The following is a 21,306-nucleotide window of genomic DNA, read 5'->3' as shown; positions in this document are numbered from 1 at the left end:
ATTTAAATTGTTCAATAAAAAAATCATGGATAGCAATCTTCGTATGAATTTTATTTCTTTCTTGTTAATCATCATTTTTATGGGGCTTTTGTCATCTATATCCTGCCAGAATTCTCATGGTGGATTGACCGGTGGTGGTGTTGATGGTGGTCTTGGTGGATTGATCGGTGGTCTTGGTGGTGGTGGTCCTCGTAGATTGACCGATGGTCCTGGTGTTGGTGGTCTTGGTGGATTGATCGGTGTTGGTGGTGGTCTTGGTGGATTGATCGGTGGTCTTGGTGGTGGTGGTCCTGGTGGATTGATCGGTGGTCTTGGTGGTGGTGGTCCTGGTGGATTGACCGGTGGTCCTGGTGGTGGTGGTCCTGGTGGATTGACCGATGGTCTTGGTGGTGGTGGTCCTGGTGGATTGACCGGTGGTGGTGGTGATAATGGTGATCTTGGTGCATTGGCTGGTGTTGGTGGTGGTCTTGGTGGATTGATCGGTGGTCTTGGTGGTGGTGGTCCTGGTGGATTGACCGGTGGTCCTGGTGGTGGTGGTCCTGGTGGATTGACCGATGGTCTTGGTGGTGGTGGTCCTGGTGGATTGACCGGTGGTGGTGGTGATAATGGTGATCTTGGTGCATTGGCCGGTGTTGGTGGTGGTCTTGGTGGATTGATCGGTGGTCTTGGTGGTGGTGGTCCTGGTGGATTGATCGGTGGTCTTGGTGGTGGTGGTCCTGGTGGATTGACCGGTGGTCCTGGTGGTGGTGGTCCTGGTGGATTGACCGATGGTCTTGGTGGTGGTGGTCCTGGTGGATTGACCGGTGGTCCTGGTGGTGGTGGTCCTGGTGGATTGACCGATGGTCTTGGTGGTGGTGGTCCTGGTGGATTGACCGATGGTCTTGGTGGTGGTGGTCCTGGTGGATTCACCGATGGTCCTGGTGGATTGACCGGTGGTGATGGTGGTAATGGTGATCTTGGTGATCGTGGTCTTGGTGGATTGACCGGTGGTAGTGCTGGTGGTGGACCGCTTAATGCGAGTTAGTTTAAATAGAAATTCTAATTTTATGGTTCTTACATCTCATTCCTATCGATTAAACCATTTTTGGATGTTATCTCCATTTCCCTCTCAACCTATTGATATTTAACACCCTGCAATTCTGAGGGTCTTAGCGAACTATTGTTAAGTTGATCTAATTTACAAGTGCAACAATCGTCCACACCTAATTATTTGTAATTTGAACTTATTGTAATTTCCCTTCCCTGAACTCGTTATTAAAGCTGTTCTGATCATGAGCATCATGGTGTCCTGTAGAGGTTGTTTTCAATTTCCAAGAGAAAAAGAACTTTTTTATTCTGATCCGACTGTTCGCCTCAACTTACCAATAGCTTTTGATCGGTACCTATGGTGGATGACAAAATTTTTCGTATGCTAAATAGAAATACCTTTCGTTATTGATCTCAATTTTTTGCATAACTTCCCAAGAAAATTAGCTATCAACTAATTAAATGCTTAATTTTCGTAAATTTCAGGTTTTTTTTTGTAGGATTTTAACTATCAAATATTATTCGCTGGCCGCGTTTGTAGCCTTGAGGCACTCACCCTGTAGATTGAAAATCATTTTGTAAGAATGGATATTTAACTTGCAAGTCTAGTGTTTGATTCTTTACTGAATTGTTAAGTTTGAATCAGAGTTAAAGAAGTTACAGGGTATTTAAAAAAATAAGTTATTATTGGTCACGCAGTAAATGGTTCATGATTTTCTTTTATTTAAAAAACAATTTTCGTGAAAACAATTCTCAAAGGGAAATTTATCTACATTTTTTTTCCTTTTTTTCTTACTACAATATGAATAAATTGTTCACTCACAATTATAATTGTATAAATATCAATAAAGAAAAGTATTTCTATTGCGAATAAACATCAAAATCGTAACCATTTCATCTGATCGTTTATTTGGTCAATCAATTGATTTTCTTTTCTTGGTTTACATTCATATTCGTTGTATTAATCTGGCAATTTTATCCAAGTGATGAGCGAAATTTTCAAGACAAAATTAAGTCGCAACTAAGAAGATTCTATAAAATATATGTATGGCTCAATCTCTTTCTTTATTACAGTGTTTTCCATTTGAATTCACCTTCTTTTGCTATTGAAAAAATATGATTTGCAAAAGAATTGACATCCCTTGGGAGATTAAGAGATTAGCCTTTCAACTTTCGCATTCGAGTTAACATGTTTCTCATTTCGGAAAACGAGGTTTGCAGTCGAAATGACCTTTCCTCGTTTTGTCTTTGTAGAGCTCAAGTTAAAATTAATTTTTTTACAGTAAATTTCAGTTTTTATGAAAAAATTTGAAATAATTATTGGAATTCAGTTTCTATGATTTAATTAATTTAGATTTATTAGAAAAACTGAAATTTACTGTAAAAAAATTAATTTTAACTTGAGCTCTACAAAGACAAAACGAGGAAAGGTCATTTCGACTGCAAATCTCGTTTTCCGAAATGAGAAACATGTTAACTCGAATGCGAAAGTTGAAAGGCTAATCTCTTAATCTCCCAAGGGATGTCAATTCTTTTGCAAATCATATTTTTTCATAAGCAAAAGAAGGTGAATTCAAATGGAAAACACTGTAAATAATTTCTTTTCATCTGATTTCAATCAAAAGTCTCTCAAATCGCTCGTAAAATAAACAATAAAGGAGGGTAACCAAAAATGTGAGTTTTCTACTGAACTGATTCCAATATCATGAAAATTTCATGATGAAATATAGTGGGTGACAAAATTTTTCGTACACTAGTTTTTTGATTATAAATGAAAAGAAAGACCTTTTTGATTTTACTTTTTTGTTTTAAATAGTCATTTAGATAAGAATGAAAAAGTTTAATTAATAAAAATTCGGCCAGGAATTAAGTAATAGGATTTTCTGAAAATCGAGAAAAAAGAATTGGATAAAATTTTTTGTACACCTCGACCATAATTAATAGAGGTTTTCTTTTGATTTGATTGTTAAACAAATTGATTAATTATGCTATTACAATCAATTTAAGACCCTTTTGATCAAAATCGGACAAGAAATAAAAAAGTTTCTTCAGATTGAATTTAACATGGGAGTCTATGGACAATGACGGGTTTTAGCCTGGTACTCAGAGACTATAGAAAAATTTAAAAAAATCATTATTTTATATTGTTTATAACTAAAAGGAAAACATGTAACTGAGTTTCCATGACATTGTCCTGAATAGTTTTTGGGTGGGTACCAGGCCAAAACCCGTCATTGTCCATAGACTCCCATGTTAAATTCAATCTGAAGAAACTTTTTTATTCTATCGACAATCCAATGATTTTGCTACAATTGTTACAATTAGCTTACCGATGTTGGTATTTGTTTAGATAATAATTCACGCGACTCATTAGGTAATCGAAGTGGATTGTCAAAGTAATTAAAATCTTCTGGGATCATCAATTGCTTTTCTTTTTTAGTTGTATTTTCTCCCTCTAAATCAATTTCTCATAATAAACTGTGGGAGCAACAATTTAGAATTAGAAAAAAATGATGAAAATGAAAAATCAACTTTTTGATCTAATTTACCTTAGATTCTAATTTCTTCCAATAACATTCTAGCATCGGGTAGATCAAATTGTTCTTTTCATTCATTCAAATAAAGCAATAAGATTATCTTGAATTCCCGTGATTCTCATTAAATTAGAAGCACTGAAAATTACGAAAAAAGATAATCACAACAATTAACAATCCGATTCCAAACGCTCTTGTTGAGGAAAGAAAATGGATTCGGGGATCGTCATCTCCAGAAGAAAATAAACTTGCAACAATTAGAATCAAAAGCAAAGATGAGAGTTAAATGAAATAGAGAAAATTTGTTTACCATTAACTTTCTATTCCAACAGATGACGGCACAGGAGAGGAATTTAGAAAACAAAATTTGTTAATAAAATTTACTCCTGAATTGAATAACTAATTACAATTATATCAAGAAATTAAATTAGTTTGTGATGATGAATATTAATTAAAATTAAAGTTGGTTAAATTATAACCAACGAAAAAATTGTTAATTTAATTCACTCAAAAATCGCGGTCAACACGTAACCATGGAAACGGAATCTCTTTCTTTGATAATCATTAGGCCTTTGAATCAAAGGCTTTGATTGTTTTCCATTGACAAGGTTATTGTCACAATTAAATTGTTAAGTTTTAATTGTTGTCTATTTTTCTAAGGTGAGTCTTATCATTACATGTTAATTAGATGTCCATCTATTGTTAAATCTGATTATCTATTTGCTTGAATCTTTAAACTAATTGTGTTTAAAATTTTTCTCTTTCCTTATGTTTTGTGAATTTTGTTTAGATTTGTCCCTTTTTCTGATTGTTGACAAAGTGGTTCTGTGGTGTTTATTGGATATATTATTACTATTTTCGTTATTATAGTTATGCCTGCTTCCATTCCTGTTATCATCATTTTCACTGCTTTCTGGGGAGCAGTTGGAGGTGTTTTGCCGATGTTTGTCCCTCGATCATCAGACAGAGGAGTAATTCAGACCATGTTGATAATCACTGCGGTCGCTTGTTATTCAACTTGGCTGTTCACTTACATGGCTCAAATGAATCCATTGATTGGACCACAAGTGAACAGTTTAACTCAAACAATCATATCCAAAAATTGGTCTTAGTGTTGGTCTCACATTCCATCATCTTTTTATTTCTTCTTTATTATATTATATTTTCGCCAATTATTATATTATTAACCTTTTCTCATCATTATTAATCGGAACGTTAAAAAAGGAAACCAGTTCTACACAAATGATTGAGAAAAACAAAGGGACATCAACTCACACAAAGAAACAACAAAAAGTGAAGATTAAACTAATCAGAAATCCTTCACTAGTCAAGTATTATTTGAATTTCCAGCAATTGTTAAATCAATGAAACTTTTCCAATTTAACCATGTTGAATTCAAGTTCAGTGGTTAAAGGTAGGAAGAACAAGTTAAAAGAGCTAAATTGTTACTTTCTCTTGTTTAATTATCCAAGAAAATAATAAATTTCTTTAAAAAAATCTTCACAACAAATTGTCCAAGTTAATGATCGAAAATCAGTAATTTCTCTTGTTAATAAAGAGAAAATAAAAGTGAAATTAATTCCACGAAATAAATTAATTGATTGACCAAATGATCGATCAGATGAAATGGTTACGATTTCGATGTTTATTTACAATAGAAATGATTTTCTTTACAATTATAATTGCGAGTGAACAATTTATTTACATTTTATTGCGAAAACAAGAAAAAAAAAACAATTCAATTGGAAATGAAAATAAATGGATTCAAATTAAAAGGCACATAAATGTATCGTAATTAAAATTATCAATACAATCGATTGATAAACAATTTCCAATTAAATTGATTCGCTCATTGCTATTGCTTTAAGATGAACCGAGTTAGTTTCTTGCTCCTTTGATATCGAAATTAAATTATCAAACAATCAATTTGTGAATTAAATGGTCATCAATTTTTTCTTTGGGAAAGATTATTTCGACAAAAATTGTCGCTTAAATCAAAGAAATCATGAACCATTTAAATCAAAGCGATTTTAATTGTCAAACCAATCAAATGTTGATTTAAGCTCTTTCCATGGTTTAATCGTCAAGTTTTGGTTCCACGTTAAATTAAACCTTTAAAAGTTGATTTTTTGTCCAATCCTTTCCAAACAATTAATCCATGTTTACTGTTACCAAACTTTTCAGTATTATTATCATTAGATAATTAAATGTTAATCCGGATAATGATGATGATTATCATGTTAGTGTCATCTTGAAAATATCGGCTCATGATTAATATCAAGTAAATTACTATTCTCACAAGATCCACTAGTTGTACCTTGATATTCATAGAGAGATCGGTTATTTGGATGATTCTGTGAAAGAAAAGAAAAGAAAAGACAAAGGATGATAGCCAAAATTGCCTATTAATCCGAATTTTTTAAAATAGGTATCAATCGAAAGCTCTCGGTGAGCTGAGTTGAACGGTCTGATCAGAATAAAAAAATTATTTTTCCCTTGGGAATTAAATGTAACTTTTTTGGGACACCATGATGCACCGATCGGACCCAATTTTTTAGATGTAACTTTTTATGACGAGTTCAACGATGTACTCAGTTTAGTTATAGACCCCCGCGTTTTTGAATTATAACCGTTTTTTTGATATTTTTCATGGAAACAAACTAAACTTAGCGGTGGCATTCCTTTGGGACCATATGATGCACCGATCAGACCTTATTTTTCTAGACCTACTTTTTATGGCCAACTCAAATATACCAATAACTTTTCTCTCGACCCCCGCGTTTTTGAGTAATTCTGGGTTTTCGCTATTTATATACATAATATCATATAATAAGATAATGATAACAATAACATGAAAACGCGCGAGGTTATGGCGTATCTTTTCACGTTATCAGATAGCTTGTAAAAAGTAGGTCTAGAAAAATAAGGTCTGATCGGTGCATCATATGGTCCCAAAGGAATGCCACCGCTAAGTTTAGTTTGTTTCCGTGGAAAATACTGAAAAACCAGAATTTCTCAAAAACGCGGGGGTCGAGAGAAAAGTTATTGGTATATTTGAGTTGGCCATAAAAAGTAGGTCTAGAAAAATAAGGTCTGATCGGTGCATCATATGGTCCCAAAGGAATGCCACCGCTAAGTTTAGTTTGTTTCCATGAAAAATATCAAAAAAACGGTTATAATTCAAAAACGCGGGGGTCTATAACTAAACTGAGTACATCGTTGAACTCGTCATAAAAAGTTACATCTAAAAAATTGGGTCCGATCGGTGCATCATGGTGTCCCAAAAAAGTTACATTTAATTCCCAAGGGAAAAATAATTTTTTTATTCTGATCAGACCGTTCAACTCAGCTCACCGAGAGCTTTCGATTGATACCTATTTCGAAAAATTCGGAAAAGTTCAGCAAAAAATCCCACATTTTGGCTATCCTCCTTTGATTAATCATGTCAAACAATTAACAAGCCTAATTGAGTTGGATATGAAAAAAGGATGGAGACAAAGATTGGAATAAAAAAATGAGAGATGAAAATAGAAGCAGATAAAACAGAACTGAGCTGAACTGAAATGACAGAATCGAGTATAGATTAAGTTGATATACTGAGAAAGTAATGTAATTGTGTATCAAAAGTCACTGGGATTGTGTTATCCATGAGAGAGATCGGAAGATAACAAGATGATATCTTGATTTTAGCAAGTAAAAAAAAATGAACTTTTAGTCTCGAGTTGAAAGGTTTTATGTGGGTGGAAAAGGATGAGGATGATGAAAAGGATGATCGGATAAACAGAATACCTTGAGTAAAGGCATATCATATGAGTTTTCATTTGTTTGTAGTTTCATTGGATTATCTTGAAAATAAAGTGAGACTCGAGTTGTTGCATAAGGAGATGGACAGTAAACGCTGGTTCGTTCATCTCTTTGGACAGTTTCATAAACGACTTTGGTGGAAGACATTGAAATATTATCTGCAGCCTTTGGTGACACTTGATCATCTAAAATTGATTAAGATGAGAGAAAGAGAAATATGAAATTCAGAATTAAAATACAAAAGTAGAAAAACAAATTTCACAATCAAAGCCTTAAGGCTAAATTGTTGCTTAGACTAATAAAAGTACTATTAATGTTTAGAATTACTCACTTAAATTATTTACCGTTGACATGTTACGATTTTTTCTAAATCCAAAGAAAAGTATAAATATAACGACAACAAGTAACGATATAAAAACGGTGGTCACTGGTAAGACCATTTGGACATAACGTCGTAAACGATGTTCATCAGGGTTCGAGGATACGGACATTGGTGAAATGGTTCCTATGTTATGTCAAAGAGATACAATCACATGAATTAGTTTAAATGGGTGAAAGTTTATCTTGTGAATATAAACAAACAGTGTATATGTGTCACTCTTAATTATGAATAGAATCGATCCAAAAAGATCATTTGATTAAGTGCCTATGAACATTTCCTATGGTTATTCACAGATAATTTAAAAGGACGAGAAAGAGAGAGAGTATAAAGATGATAAAGTTAAAGAAGAAAAAAGGGAGAAGATGATGAAAAGGGATGAAGAAAACAAATATAAGAATGAGACAAAGATGAAGATAAAGACAATTTAATCAATCAATTGGGTCCAAGAAAAGGAAACCAATGGAAGCAGCAGAAAAAAAAGTCTAACGTTCAAGATTCTGCATTCATAACATTCACAACGATCAATTGATTATAAGGAATGAAAATGATGATGATGATGATAAAGAAAAAAGAGATAGAATAACATGAAAGAATAGAATTGAATGAATGAATATATTGAATGAAATGTCGAGTGTTATTTAGTTGATAGGGAGAGAAAATAATGTCAACTAATGACCTATTAGATTTTCGAGAAGAAGAGATAAAATTCTGACCGAATATAATATAATAGAGAGATATAAAGATTAGATTGAATAGATAACTTGATTGAAAGATTATTACGATTACTCAAATTAGAATCTGAATTAGATTTGATCATCATCGTGATGATTAAGGTGCATAGAGAGAAGAGGGAAAATCAAATGAAAACTATTACTACAAACTCAATTAAAAAACATCAATAGACTAAGATGATATCGATTATGAATCTTTAACCTTGGATAATCATAATAATCCAACTGATGATGGATAAAGATAATTGTGTGACAATGTTGAGAATTGTTGATTATTAGGGTGATATAATTATCATCATGATGATTAGATAATAATGATTACCTCCTTGTTCCGTTAGAGTGGCAAAAAAATATTCTGCTTCCGTTGATCCTGCATCACTTTGAGCAGCAATAAGTAAATTATACCAAGTGGCTGCATGTAAACCGGAAACGAGGAACTGATCTGAAACTGATGAAATTGTATTCGAGACAAGGATCCATTCAACGTTACCCTGCTCTTTGTATTGGACGATGAAATTGTTGATAGGACAGGAAGTGGTTCGCCATGAAGACAATTGAAGTAAGATGAATGTTGAATTGATGTGGAGCAATGAACTTTTATCTGGAGCAATGGGAGCTAAAATAGAGAGAGAGAGAGAGAGAGAGAGAGAGAGAGAGAGTAGAAAAAGATAAAACAAAAGATGATGAGAAAAAATCAGAGTTAATCTAATATTAATTTTAATTGTAACCAATCACCATTAATGGGGGTAAGGAAAAAGCTTTAAACCTAATTGATCCTAGAGGAGAAATCAAGAAGATCATGATAATAAACAAGAGTGACCAATAAATAAGGATGAGGATGGAAAAGCTTATATATCAATCTATAATATAATAGACAATAATTAATGGTCAAGCTTGTTGGTCAACCCATCACAATAATCAACCAAATAAACGAAACAAAAAAAAACAAAACAAAATTAAGCTACAATTGGCTTAATCAATTGTCCTTAAAAATTATCATTACATTTATTTTGATACAATTGCAATTGTAAACAATTAATCTTCTCGTTAATGATGAAAATATATATTTAGTTTTTAGTTAATTAAGATAATAAGATTGGCTAATTATCAAAGATTATCATTGAAACTCTTGAAGATTTTATTTTTCTTGATTAACTGGAGGCAAAGTTTTGATTGTTGATTAACAAACAGAATTGAATCAGGGAGTAAATTGAGTTTTCAAATAAGAAAATAATATTATCTTTTAAATAATTATCTTAATCATCTGATTAAATATAAAACTAATCATCCAATGGTTATAATCAGATCAATAACCGTATTTGTTAATTTGTTGTTTTCTTAATGATTAAATAATTAATATAAATGATTTTTTATCAATATGATTAGTTTAATCTTTGATTCTGCTAATGATACAGAACTGGCTAGAAGATTAAATGTTCAATGAAGATTACGATTTAATCAGAATTAATCATTTCGATATATTTTTTTTTTACTTATTCCAACATCGTAACTATTTACTATTAAATACATTTGAAATTAAGCTTATTAACTAAGAAAATTATTATCATGTTCCCATGATAATTAACGATATCAATGTAATCTTTGATTAGATAAAATTAACTAATACAAGTTAGTAAATAATAATCATGATAATAACATGATGATAATATCAAAATTTATCAGCATTTCATCATAAGATAATAATAGCATAGCCTGAGGGTAAGTTTCATTCAATCAGATTGTTATATTATCAAGGATTCTGATTGATTAACTAATGACAACAATGTTGAAATAATAGTTTAGTTAATTCAATATGATTGGGGCAATTTAAAGGAAGACAAAAAGTAAATCAATTCAATTGAATTATGATTCTAATTTACAACATTTATGATTATTATTAATATTATCAAAATGAATTAGTGTTACCATTAATCAACCCATTACAATCAACTATTTAATAGTAATCAATGTATTTGATTGTAATCAAATAGTAGTTGATTTGATATTTGATCATGTGCAACATTAGATTGTAATATGCAATTTAATCACCATCACAATTAAGATTATGTGTTAATTTGATGAGAAAACCTTTAATAACACAATCAAATGAAAGTTTTCTGTCAATGAAATAAGATACAATTACTGTTTTAATCATATCATTAAATATATCAGATTGAGAAGATGAAAAATAAAGGATGAGGATAAACAGGGAATCAACTTATAAACTAGCAATTAATTCAATCACAATGTTACTTGATACTTTTGCCAATTTTTCTCTCTCTCTCTCTCTTCCCAATAATATTCATCATCATGTAACATCATCATTATCTTCATCAATATGATTAAGCTAAACAACTTTACCCAGAATTTTGATTCAATAATGATAAGTATTGAATATCTACATTTCTCTCTCATTGTAAATGATTACAAATAGTCAGAATCATTTTGTTTTTCTTTGAATCTCTTGTGTTATGTTGAATCACAGTTTGATTAATAACCATTGATGGAGAAAAATATTATTAATAATTTGCCTTGGAATCGTTTCAAATGTCAACAACAACAACGATCAAAGTTTTCATCCCTTGGTAACTTACTCCTTTTTTCATTGAGGGAGTGAAAAAAATATATATCTATTTATCATCTGTATGTATCCAAGAACAATCTTAAAATATTATCATCATCACTGATGATAAACCTGTAAATTTTCATGTTAAATGGTTACACATACAACTATTAATCAACTTAAATTGAATGGAAACAAATTATTAAATATTAGTTGATTTGTTGGGGTGTAAAGTTGTAGATTGAATTTATGGTGAGAGAAAAAAAATTCATTGAGAGATGAATTTTTCATCTTAACCAATGTTTTTAATGGTTTGTATATGTATTAATATATCTTGGTAATGATGATGATGATGATTATCATTCACATCATCATTATTATCATCAGATTCTCATGTATAAACAGACAAATGAAATATATTATCATTAACAAGTTGATAATGTTAAGACTCTCTCTGGATATGGTCCATGTAATATATTTCAATTTGATTGTTTCAATTTAATTCTGTTGAATTTTCTCAAAGTTATTCACATTGAATTGAATTGAAATTTTCGGTTGGCAATTTGGTAACATGGAAATGGGAGAGATGAGAGATATTCTTACCTCCTCCTTCAGTTTGGAATGATAAAGCTTCACTTGGTTCACTTTCACCAATTTCATTGAATGAGATCATATAAATTGTATATTTGGTTCCACAATGAAGTGACCTTATAATGTGTGAGGTCAATTTTCCGTCCTCCAGAGTCTCGTGAGTTTTAAAATCGCTAGAACTTTGTCGTAGGAACACTTTGAATCCTGAATGGAGAAGAATAAAAAAAAAGAATAAGAAAATGGATGAGAAATAAACACTTTTTATCACATGTATTATCACAATTCTAAGGCCCAACAAGATATTCTGGTAAACATTATTACCATTGGAACCATTGAATGTAATATAATATTCACTTGACTTGATTTTTATTCAATGTTGTTCCATTTCAATTTCATTGATCTTCTTTAAACTTTCAACATATTAACTTCTATTCAATTTCACATGTAAACCAAAAGGGAAGAAGATCAAATTCTATTCTTAGTAAAAGAATAAAATAAATACATTATCCTTGAAAAAAGAAAAGAAAAAAAATTAAATTCTCTTCTCTTTAAAATATAGCAAAAGAATATTTTTCTTATCCATTCAAATAGAATGACCATTTTGTTTTTAATCATCAAGTAGAAGAACAAGACTAATTACAATTTTCTCACAATTTATAAATAGAATTGACCAGTTGAAACTATTTAAAGAGAAGAAGACAAAAAATTACAAGATAATTAACACTAATTAAGAATCAATTAAACAGAAACAACAACAAAGTGTCAACTCATTAATTTGTTTTGATCCAAAAGTTTATTGATCCAAAATTTGTGGACGATTTTACAATCAAAAGGGTTAACATGTTCAGTGAACGTCACTTAATGACCAATCCTCATAATCGCTATTTTTTTGATTCGTCAACAATTAACGAAGAGAAAAAAAACGATTAACAACTAACTGTGTTCACTAATCCATTTTAATTGTGTCTACTCACTAATCCAACAAATTAAAGTCAACTAATCTTTTTCTTCATTTTCAATTTTCGATCCATAATTAATACCCAACCCCTAATGAGAAAAAATCGTTTTTTTGGTTTTATTCACTTTGAGTTCTCAGTTTTTGAATATTTTGAATGTGAAAACAAATTAATTCGTTAATATTATTATTATTGAGGTTCTCAGGACCACAAAAATAATAGAAAATCATCTAAAAGGTAAGAGAAAAGTGAAATTGAATAAAATTTAAATTGACTACAAAACCATTGAAAAGCATTGGCAACGTTACTTTTTGCTCAATGTGACCAAACCTAAATTGATACATGTAAATGTATTTGAAATTTGAAAACAGATAATTAATACTGTTATTGTTTTTTCTCTTAATCAACTAATTTTATCTATTTAATTAATCAGATTTGGAAATTGGATTATCTCTTCGTTCTCCCCACTGGTTAAGTGTTTTCTTTTTAAAATCTTAAATGGGATTAGTGTTTGTTTTCCAATTCCATTTTGTTATTGTTAATCTTTTTCTCTCTATCTCTTAACCGTTTATTGTTTTTCTTTTGTTGGTTGATTAATTTACTGTTAATTGAGTGAATAAATTTTGCTCATCAATTTAAAAATTAATCAAGGTAAATTATCTACTTGTTCACATGGTGTTAATTGACTGGTCATTTACTTAATCTATTTATTTAATTTGGGTGAGTTTCAGTTTCATTCTTAATCCTTAATCTAATTATTTTATGTTTTATTTTCTTAGATATAAAAGTCTATATATTTAATTGGTTTTCTCTCTCTCTCTCATCTTCCATTTACTCTTAATTGAATTACACAGATTAACATTTACTACCGAAGGAGAATTAAAAAATTTTCCTACCTATTGATGTTTCTGATTCCATTGGAAGTGACCAGCTAATCGATACCGTTGATGCAGTTACACTTGCGATCCACAATTTAGGTGACAAGGGTGGATCCTTTTCCAGTGTCTTCGCCACAATTTCGGGTGATTGTGGTCCAGCACCTTTGGAATTGAAAGCTTGAACGGTGAAAATATAGGAGGTTGATTTACGTAAATTGTTAATCGCCATTTGAAGCTTTGAATTGGATTTATTATCAACCGTTTTGAAAATTAACGCTTTTTCCGAGTTCAACTCTTTGTAGCCAATATAATAACCAGTGATTGAGCCAAATGATTCAATGTGTTTCGGTGGCTAATTTAAAATGGACAAGAAAACAATAATTTGATTGCAAATTGAGTTAATACCAATCAAGTTAACAACATAATCTAAGGTATGGTAACAATAATCACCTTCCATTTAATCAAAATAGACGTTGAACTAATTGCTTCTGCTCTTACAGATCCTGGACTGGTTGATGGTGCTGATTAAATGAGAAAATTGAACAATTAGATATTAATTAACCACCAATGATCAACTGATTGTCTACATTGTTACGAAATATTTTGGATTACCTTCTTCATCTGTTGTTATCGTTATTATTTTACTTGGTTCACTTTTACCAATCATATTAACGGCAAACATCCTAATGTCATAATTAGTTAATGGTTTAAGGTCATTAATTAAAACCTGAGACGCGGTTCCATCAATTTCAGTTGTTGATGCTGCTGTTGACCAAGTACCTGTTGGAGTTACAGGGAGAGGAAAAAAGTAAAATCCATCATTAGAATTATAATAATAATAATAATCACCATCATTACTTTCATCATTAGTCAATATTAAATTGCTGATTCATTAAGAAGAAGGTATAAAGTTTGACAGGAAAGAAAGGAATCAATTGATACAGCAGAAAATTCTGACAATTTATCGCCAATCAAGTTATGATATATTTCAAATGGACACATACACAGTAAATCCTATTTCAGGGAAAGAACGATGAAAAAGATAACATTCCCTGTTTATCCTGTTCAATAATAATCTGAATTTTCATCATCCTTCTTATCATCTTTCTCTTTCTTTCACTTTCAATCTGACCACTTGAACGGAAGCTTAAGATGATGGATGTTACTCTGATTAATATCAATTCCATCTCATATCCAGAGGAAAAGATAAAGAAAAGGAGGAAAAGTCGAAAGGACATTAAACCAAAGGAAGAATATACAAAAACCATACATAAAAATCAAACGAAAATGAATTTCTATGTTAATTAGGATGAGACATTTTAATTCGTAAATTTCATCTTCATTATCTGGAAAAGATTCTCTTTCTTTTTCTCATCATCCTCATCATCTAACGACAATCTATTATGTAAGTCAAATTTTTCTAATTTCATATCATGTAGTCACATAATAGCTATACCTCATTCTCATTCTCTTCTCTCTCTCTCTCTCTCTCTCTCTCTCTCTCTCTCTCTCTCTCTCTTTCTCTTTCTGTAAATAATTAAGTCATTTTACTACAAAGTGAATAGACAAGTTAACGTAGAAAGATGAAAAAGAATGAGGAGAAAAAAAAATCAGGTTGAGTGATTGATTAGCTTTCAATTAACGTTTAAATACATGGCAAAGATTGTGTAGAGTATTGAAGAGACTTATAATGTAAGAAAATGAAAGGGGGAACAATCAAGACGAAGATGATGAGAAAAAAGAGAGGGAAAAGAATAGTGAATAAGTGAAGATAGTAGAAGATGAAAGAGGGAAAAATGTAATATCAAATATCTACAAGAATATACATAATATGTAACAACGTATTAATGTATTGTATGGATACTGTTTAAAACGAGCATGAGATTCTGAAGTTTTGTAATGGATGGAAGAGAGAGAGAGAGAGAGAAATTTTGGAAGATAATTTTGAAAAAAAACGTCTTGGTGAATTGTAGCGAGAATTGAAGATGACAAGGAAGACGAGATGAGAAGATGAAAAATTGTGCATATAATACACATTCTACTGAAATAGTTTCACTTGTGGCCCATTTCACAGCCGTGAACGAGAGAGAGAGAGAGAGAGGAAGATGACGATGATGATGATGATGAAAAGATGAAACTTGTGAGCTTCAGATTTACTCATTGATCCAGAAATTGCCTTAATTCATACAGAAAGGGAAAGTCAAGAGATGATGAAGATAAAGATAAAACTTCAAGGGTGATACCTTCAATGATGATGATGATAATGATTAGATGAAAGAGAGAAAGATGATGATGATTCTTATTGAGGATCAAAAAGGAAAAATATATAAGTTGATAGGGCAAACAAAATGCGATGATTGATGCGTATGAAATATTATCCAAAATATTATAGAGATTTTTTTCTCATCTATTTCTCTGTATATTGAATACCCATGTAACTTTCTCTCTCTCTCTCTCTCAATTTTGTTTCTTTTTCTATCTTCAGGAAATCACCTTTTCTCAGGTTAAATGGCGACAATCAAGGTTGATGCAACACTCAGAATTATGATGATTTGGAATTGGAAAAAAAGAGGAAATGCCTTGAAATGGAAAATGAAAACAATTCAATGGATTTAAGAATAACAATTAACATGTGACAACAATCAATGTTAGTTTTATGTATTTGATTCATGTTATCGTTGATTGTTGTCAAATTGATTGTTCAATATTAGATCAACAATCAATGTTACAATAATTTTTAAAGAGTGGGAGTTTTTTTCCTCCTCCCACATTCACTCCCAAAGATTAATAACATTTTGATACAAAATGTATTTACCTTTTTACTTGTTACTCTTGAAATTATGTGGTTCCTTTTTTGTTTGTGTGGTTATATTTTCAGAGTTCTGCTGATTCATCATGATTTCATGATATAATTCAACCAATTTTACTTGATTCAAGCTTAATTCTGATAATTTTAATTCCCTCTTTTCTCATATGTTTTTTTCTGTCCTTCTTTTTTGTTGTTTTTTCAGATTCTCACTCTACTGATGATGGTGATACTACGGAAAGGAAAAGTTCTGATGTGAAAAAAGTCATTTCTTATCATGGGGATTTCATGAAAAGGGCCAAGGAAGAAAAGTTTCATCAAATGGAGTGAAAACTAATATCTTTCCAATAGGAAATTGAGGAGAATGAGAAAATTTCAACGGAAACTAATTCCTTGAGATTATTAAATGTCCTTCCTTTCTCGAGAGCAATTAATTGTTCTACTTTTTGATTGTAAACTTATCATTTAATTTCAAATGTAATAATAGCTCAAGAAAAGATGATATTGATAGTTGGAAAATTGGGAATTCACTTCTTAAATTGGTAACTTATCATTTCCATCAATGTGATGATAATGGTTTCATAATGTTTATTAATATTATTGATGTTGTATCGTTTTTTTTTCTTGTCACATAGATAACTTGACATTGGCATGTTAAAGGGTCACACAAAGGCCGTGACAAGGAAGACAAGGATGATAATCATAATGACGAGGAGGCGGAGGGAGAGATATATATATAACTCTGATGAAGAGAAGATGAAAAAAGAAGAAAGAGAAAAAGAAACAGGAAGAAGATGGCAATGATGAAAGATGGAGAAGACAGATTGTTGGACAGAAGGAGATGAAGAAAAAAAGACGAAGATGAAAGAGGAAGATTAAGATACAGTCAAGAAAAGTTTCGGTTCAGCAAGGTTGGTTCATCATCTTTGGAAGATGATGAAGATAAGGGGATGGCTAACGGATAATAAAAGATGAACACAAATCTTAAAAACTACTATTGTAATCATCTTCATCTTCATCTTCATCATCATGTATATGTTATCGTGTTGGAACCTGAGATAAACTTGATGCGGTAAAAGAGGAACCCTACATGGCGAAGGAAACTTAGGCAAAAAAAGCGAAGATGGAAAATAAAGAAATGAAATCTGATGGAATCTGAAGATGATGATGAAAAAGAGGAAGACAAGATGATTGGTGAGAGAGAGAGAGAGAGAATTGAAGAAAAAAGTTTCGTATATCACGATATAAATATCGTTGATAAAGGGAATGATGAAGAAGAAGATGGATTGGGTTACAAAAGAATATTTCATCTTCTCTCACTCACTCACTCTTTCTTTTTTTCTTTCTTTATTCTCTCCTTTCTATCATCATCATGATGTTTCTGTTAATATTTCATGTGATACTTTACCTCCATCTTTTTTCCACTGGATGATGTATTTGGTTACTGGACTATTGCCCGAATAAGGAAGTGAATAACGTAAAGAAATACTCTTACTACCAAATTCGTGGGCAATAAGGTCAGACGGTGGGTCAGGCGCTTCCTCAACTAGAACTCGACTGGTCATCTCACTTTGACCAAATGGATTCCAAGTGATACACAGGAAACTCCCAGAATCAGAGCGAGTGGATATTGGAGTAATTAAATTTGATATAAGGCCGGTTGGTGTTTCTTTTTCATTAACAGTATATCTGTAGTATTAAGTATTTAATTACAAGATTATAATTATAATCAGATTACTTTTCTCTCTCTTTAGATTGTTAATTGGTCTCTCATATTACCTTCTATCACTTAGGAAATCAATTTCAGTCCGTTCTTTGAGCCATTTGATGTTAATTGGTTTCTCACCAATCGCCTCACAACTTACATTAACTGGATCACCAAGTTTCACCCTTATCACTTGAAAGGTTGATTTAAAATGAGCTTGAATATGGACAGTTAACAAGACCACTTTGGACAATACTGACCCAACCCCGTTCTCAGCTTCACAAAGATAATAAGCTGAATCGGCAACATCGGCTTCCTTTATGGTTAATGAGCCATTTTCTAGAGTTTGAATATGATAATTACTGGAAACTGATTTAAAGTCACTTTTACCCTCTACAATTATCATTATCGTCATCATCCAGAAAGGAAACGGAAGTAAAAAAAGATAGTTGTTATAACTGAAAGTTATTCATGATCAATATTATTATTATCGTTGATGAAATGAATCAAAGTGAAAATCAAACATCTTTTTCTTGGCCCGGAAGATGAAGACAAATCTTATCATCACTTGAATGGGATCATCATTATCATGGTCATCGTTATCAACACCATTACAATAATGTTTAATCAACAATTGGATTGATTGTCACAAATAGAATCAACAACAAACTGCAATTCCTGTACTATAAAATATATTTACCGATAAACTGTTCAGGTCAATCGGTCAATTTTTTTTCTCCTTCTCATCTTTATCCGTAAAGAAATACAATATAATAACATTGAAGATGTTTCTTTTCATCATAATCACCAATTTAATGATGAATTCAATTCATTATGATGCTCAACAATGGTGATGAAGATCATTATCATGATAGTTAACACTAACATCGAACAAGGTAAATAACATTGAGTCATTAATTTGAAAACTCCAACAGTGTAAAGGTGAATATGAAGAGAGAAAAAAAGTTCAGGTTGATAACCATGATGATAATATCTCTCATCTCTTTCTTTCTCTCTCTCGTAGTATTATTAACAATAATACTATTAGCATTTAAGTTAAATTAGATTCCTGTTGATAACCTTTATCTACATGAGATTATCATCTTGATCATCATAATCACCATTATCCTTATTATTACAAATCATATGCAATTTAAAGCTATAATAGTTACATGGAACCAGAATTTTTCTGAATAATATTAACAGAATTTTTTTTCCTATTCTCTCTTCCTGTTACATGAAACTTTGATACAAATTGTTATATATTATTATAATATGGTTGACTTTAAATGACGATGATGGAAACTGGATGATGATGATGATGATGAGGATAAGGGTTGAAAAAGGTTGATGTTAGTGAAGCAATTTGTTATATCATGAATATGCTAACAACAGGGAACCAGCTCTTCATCATTTCTCATCTTCCCTTATTTTCATCTATCTTCCTTTTTGTTCCTTATATTAAATAATACTTTCTCTCCTTCATCATCTCACTAAATATCATGATGATGATGATAATCATGCAAAGATTACCCTGGTTGGTGAGGCTTCTTCTTGTGTTATCATCATCATGTATTCATGGAGTATAAGAAGTGTTCAGATCTTTTGAAGATGATTTTTTTTTCTCTTCAGATTCACTTTTCTCTCATCATCATCCCTTATTTGTCTTCTCTCAATCATCCTCATCAACAACATGATTGGAGATGATGATGATGATAATAATTGGACTAAGAACCTTTATCCTTGGATAATAATAAGGGTAATATCAATTCGTGATGTTTACGTCAAAAAGTAACAACAAATAAACAGAAAAAGTTTTCTGATTCAATGAACATTATATTCAAATATAATTACTGTTAACTTTCATTGACAATTCTCATTAACTAAATCATAATAATCATCATCATGGTAATAATAACAACATCAATTTAGCAATTAACTAAATCAATATGTTATTACTTTTAATGGGAGAAAATGTTTTGCTTGTTTTAAAACTTTTTCTCAAAGTAATTAACTTTGTTTTTAATTACCAACAAAACTTTATTCCATCTATTTAATTGTTAATCAATCCAATTAACCACAATCTGGCAATGATTAACTTGCCTATCATCTTAATTTTTAATTGAAACAATTTATTTTTGTTTTACAATTCTAATTCTCTTGGTTATATCAATCATAATAATCAACTGACAAGTTAAATTGCTTTTACTTTCCATACCTTGATTGTAATGATAACCATAATCACTCCTCCCATTATATATTATTATTAACGTTTTGATATGATTATTAATGATGAACAATCAAGTTAATCATTCTGAAAGTGTTACCCTTGATTAACCTTAAACATTGGTAACAATTTAACAACAATTTGTCTTAATTTACTATCATATCATCACCGTGAGTAATAACATTCAATCATAATAATAAGTATATCGATTGATTGTTTTTCACTCTGTGTGTGTGTGTGATCAAGTTAATCAATTACAATTAGAATCAGTCAACACAATTTGAAACAATCAAAATATTCTCAATCAATGGAAATGATCACTTGATTTTCTTGGTCAGAAAATTTTTCCTCGAAACTTTTTCTTTCTCTTTCGAAGTGGAACAATTTTTTCGCCAAATGATTTGAGTACTTTTCTTTTTCACTCATCTCGATAATCATAAAGTTCTGAACTCGAAACGATTTCGAGTTGTATAGTTATTATTATTACCATTAGAACTGTTTCAAACGATAAACATTATCAATGAACTTTATTGACCATTGATAATAATAAGGTAACTTTTTGATTCCAAATAATAGGTTAGTACATTTTTTTATGTTCCGATTGAAATTATTGTTATCAGATTCAGTTGAGTTCATGATAACCACTTGATAGTAAACTTCATGATGATTATTATATGAAACATTTATCATGATATTAGTTCAAGAAAAAAAAACGATTTGATCGGTTTTAAAATGGGTTAGAACTTTTCTTTTTTTCTTTAAGTTCAGAATTTTTATTCGAGACTATGAATAATTAAAAGGAAGTTTTCATGATACTCTCAGGATAGAAATTGGCGATGAATGAGATTCTGATTGAAGTTGATAATTCAATCAATCATTTCTCTGAATTTTCATCATGATCTTGGTGAAACTTAATCATTATCTTCAACTTATGTTGAGCTAAAATTGATTCAGTTGAGTTCATGATAATATTCAAATTGAACTAATTCTCACAAGAAATGATAACCATGTCATTTGGTGAAATGAAAAGAAAAAAAAAATATTCCAATTCAAGTTTATTGTTATAAATTTTTCTATTCTAAAGTGATAATTGTTTATCATCA

The 21,306-nt window shown here is 30.8% G+C and overlaps 2 protein-coding genes and 2 long non-coding RNA genes across 9 annotated transcripts in view; 3 read left to right on the top strand and 1 right to left on the bottom strand.

Annotated features, from left to right (window-relative positions):
- Positions 1-79: 79 nt before the first annotated feature.
- Positions 80-4,672, top strand: LOC128397206 (uncharacterized). The gene is made up of 2 exons (XM_053357896.1): positions 80-1,019; positions 4,431-4,672. The coding sequence occupies exons 1-2, from the start codon at positions 80-82 to the stop codon at positions 4,670-4,672; spliced, it is 1,182 nt and encodes a 393-aa protein (XP_053213871.1).
- Positions 4,673-5,480: 808 nt separating this feature from the next.
- Positions 5,481-21,306, bottom strand: part of LOC128396528 (cell adhesion molecule DSCAM-like) — a 34,178-nt gene continuing 18,352 nt past the window's right edge. The window contains exons 9-18 of the mRNA XM_053357161.1: positions 18,051-18,369; positions 17,680-17,960; positions 14,078-14,245; positions 13,916-13,986; positions 13,484-13,817; positions 11,644-11,835; positions 8,800-9,093; positions 7,696-7,869; positions 7,350-7,549; positions 5,481-5,914 (exon numbers count right to left, since the gene is read on the bottom strand). Of these exons, the coding sequence (XP_053213136.1) occupies positions 5,807-5,914; positions 7,350-7,549; positions 7,696-7,869; positions 8,800-9,093; positions 11,644-11,835; positions 13,484-13,817; positions 13,916-13,986; positions 14,078-14,245; positions 17,680-17,960; positions 18,051-18,369 (2,141 nt within the window). The 3' untranslated portion in view covers positions 5,481-5,806. The remainder of the gene's footprint in view (positions 5,915-7,349; positions 7,550-7,695; positions 7,870-8,799; positions 9,094-11,643; positions 11,836-13,483; positions 13,818-13,915; positions 13,987-14,077; positions 14,246-17,679; positions 17,961-18,050; positions 18,370-21,306) is intronic.
- On the top strand, positions 12,687-13,580 carry LOC128396740 (uncharacterized). The gene is made up of 3 exons (XR_008326852.1): positions 12,687-12,824; positions 13,021-13,307; positions 13,442-13,580. It is a non-coding gene; the product is annotated as an uncharacterized LOC128396740 (long non-coding RNA).
- Positions 13,755-18,166, top strand: LOC128396676 (uncharacterized). Of its 6 annotated transcripts, none has more exons than XR_008326834.1 (7): positions 13,755-13,896; positions 13,966-14,870; positions 15,951-16,112; positions 16,477-16,813; positions 16,907-17,182; positions 17,737-17,930; positions 18,026-18,166. It is a non-coding gene; the product is annotated as an uncharacterized LOC128396676 (long non-coding RNA). The 6 variants fall into 6 exon arrangements; XR_008326833.1 differs by having other exon boundaries at positions 16,907-17,465; XR_008326836.1 differs by having other exon boundaries at positions 13,966-14,791; positions 15,969-16,112; positions 16,907-17,930.

Source organism: Panonychus citri, unplaced genomic scaffold (genome assembly GCF_014898815.1).
Source record: "Panonychus citri isolate SS breed McGregor unplaced genomic scaffold, ASM1489881v1 Contig00001, whole genome shotgun sequence".
In the NCBI taxonomy this organism is placed as follows: domain Eukaryota; kingdom Metazoa; phylum Arthropoda; class Arachnida; order Trombidiformes; family Tetranychidae; genus Panonychus; species Panonychus citri.
The sequence above is the reverse complement of the archived record's forward strand: the minus strand, read 5'-3'. Positions and strand labels throughout refer to the sequence as shown.

Coding starts and splice junctions, on each gene's coding strand:
- LOC128397206 (XM_053357896.1), top strand. CDS start 80: ATGGGGCTTTTGTCATCTATATCCTGCCAGAATTCTCATGGTGGATTG. Junction 1,020..4,430: donor TGGTGGACCGCTTAATGCGA/GTTAGTTTAAAT, acceptor TCGTTATTATAG/TTATGCCTGCTTCCATTCCT.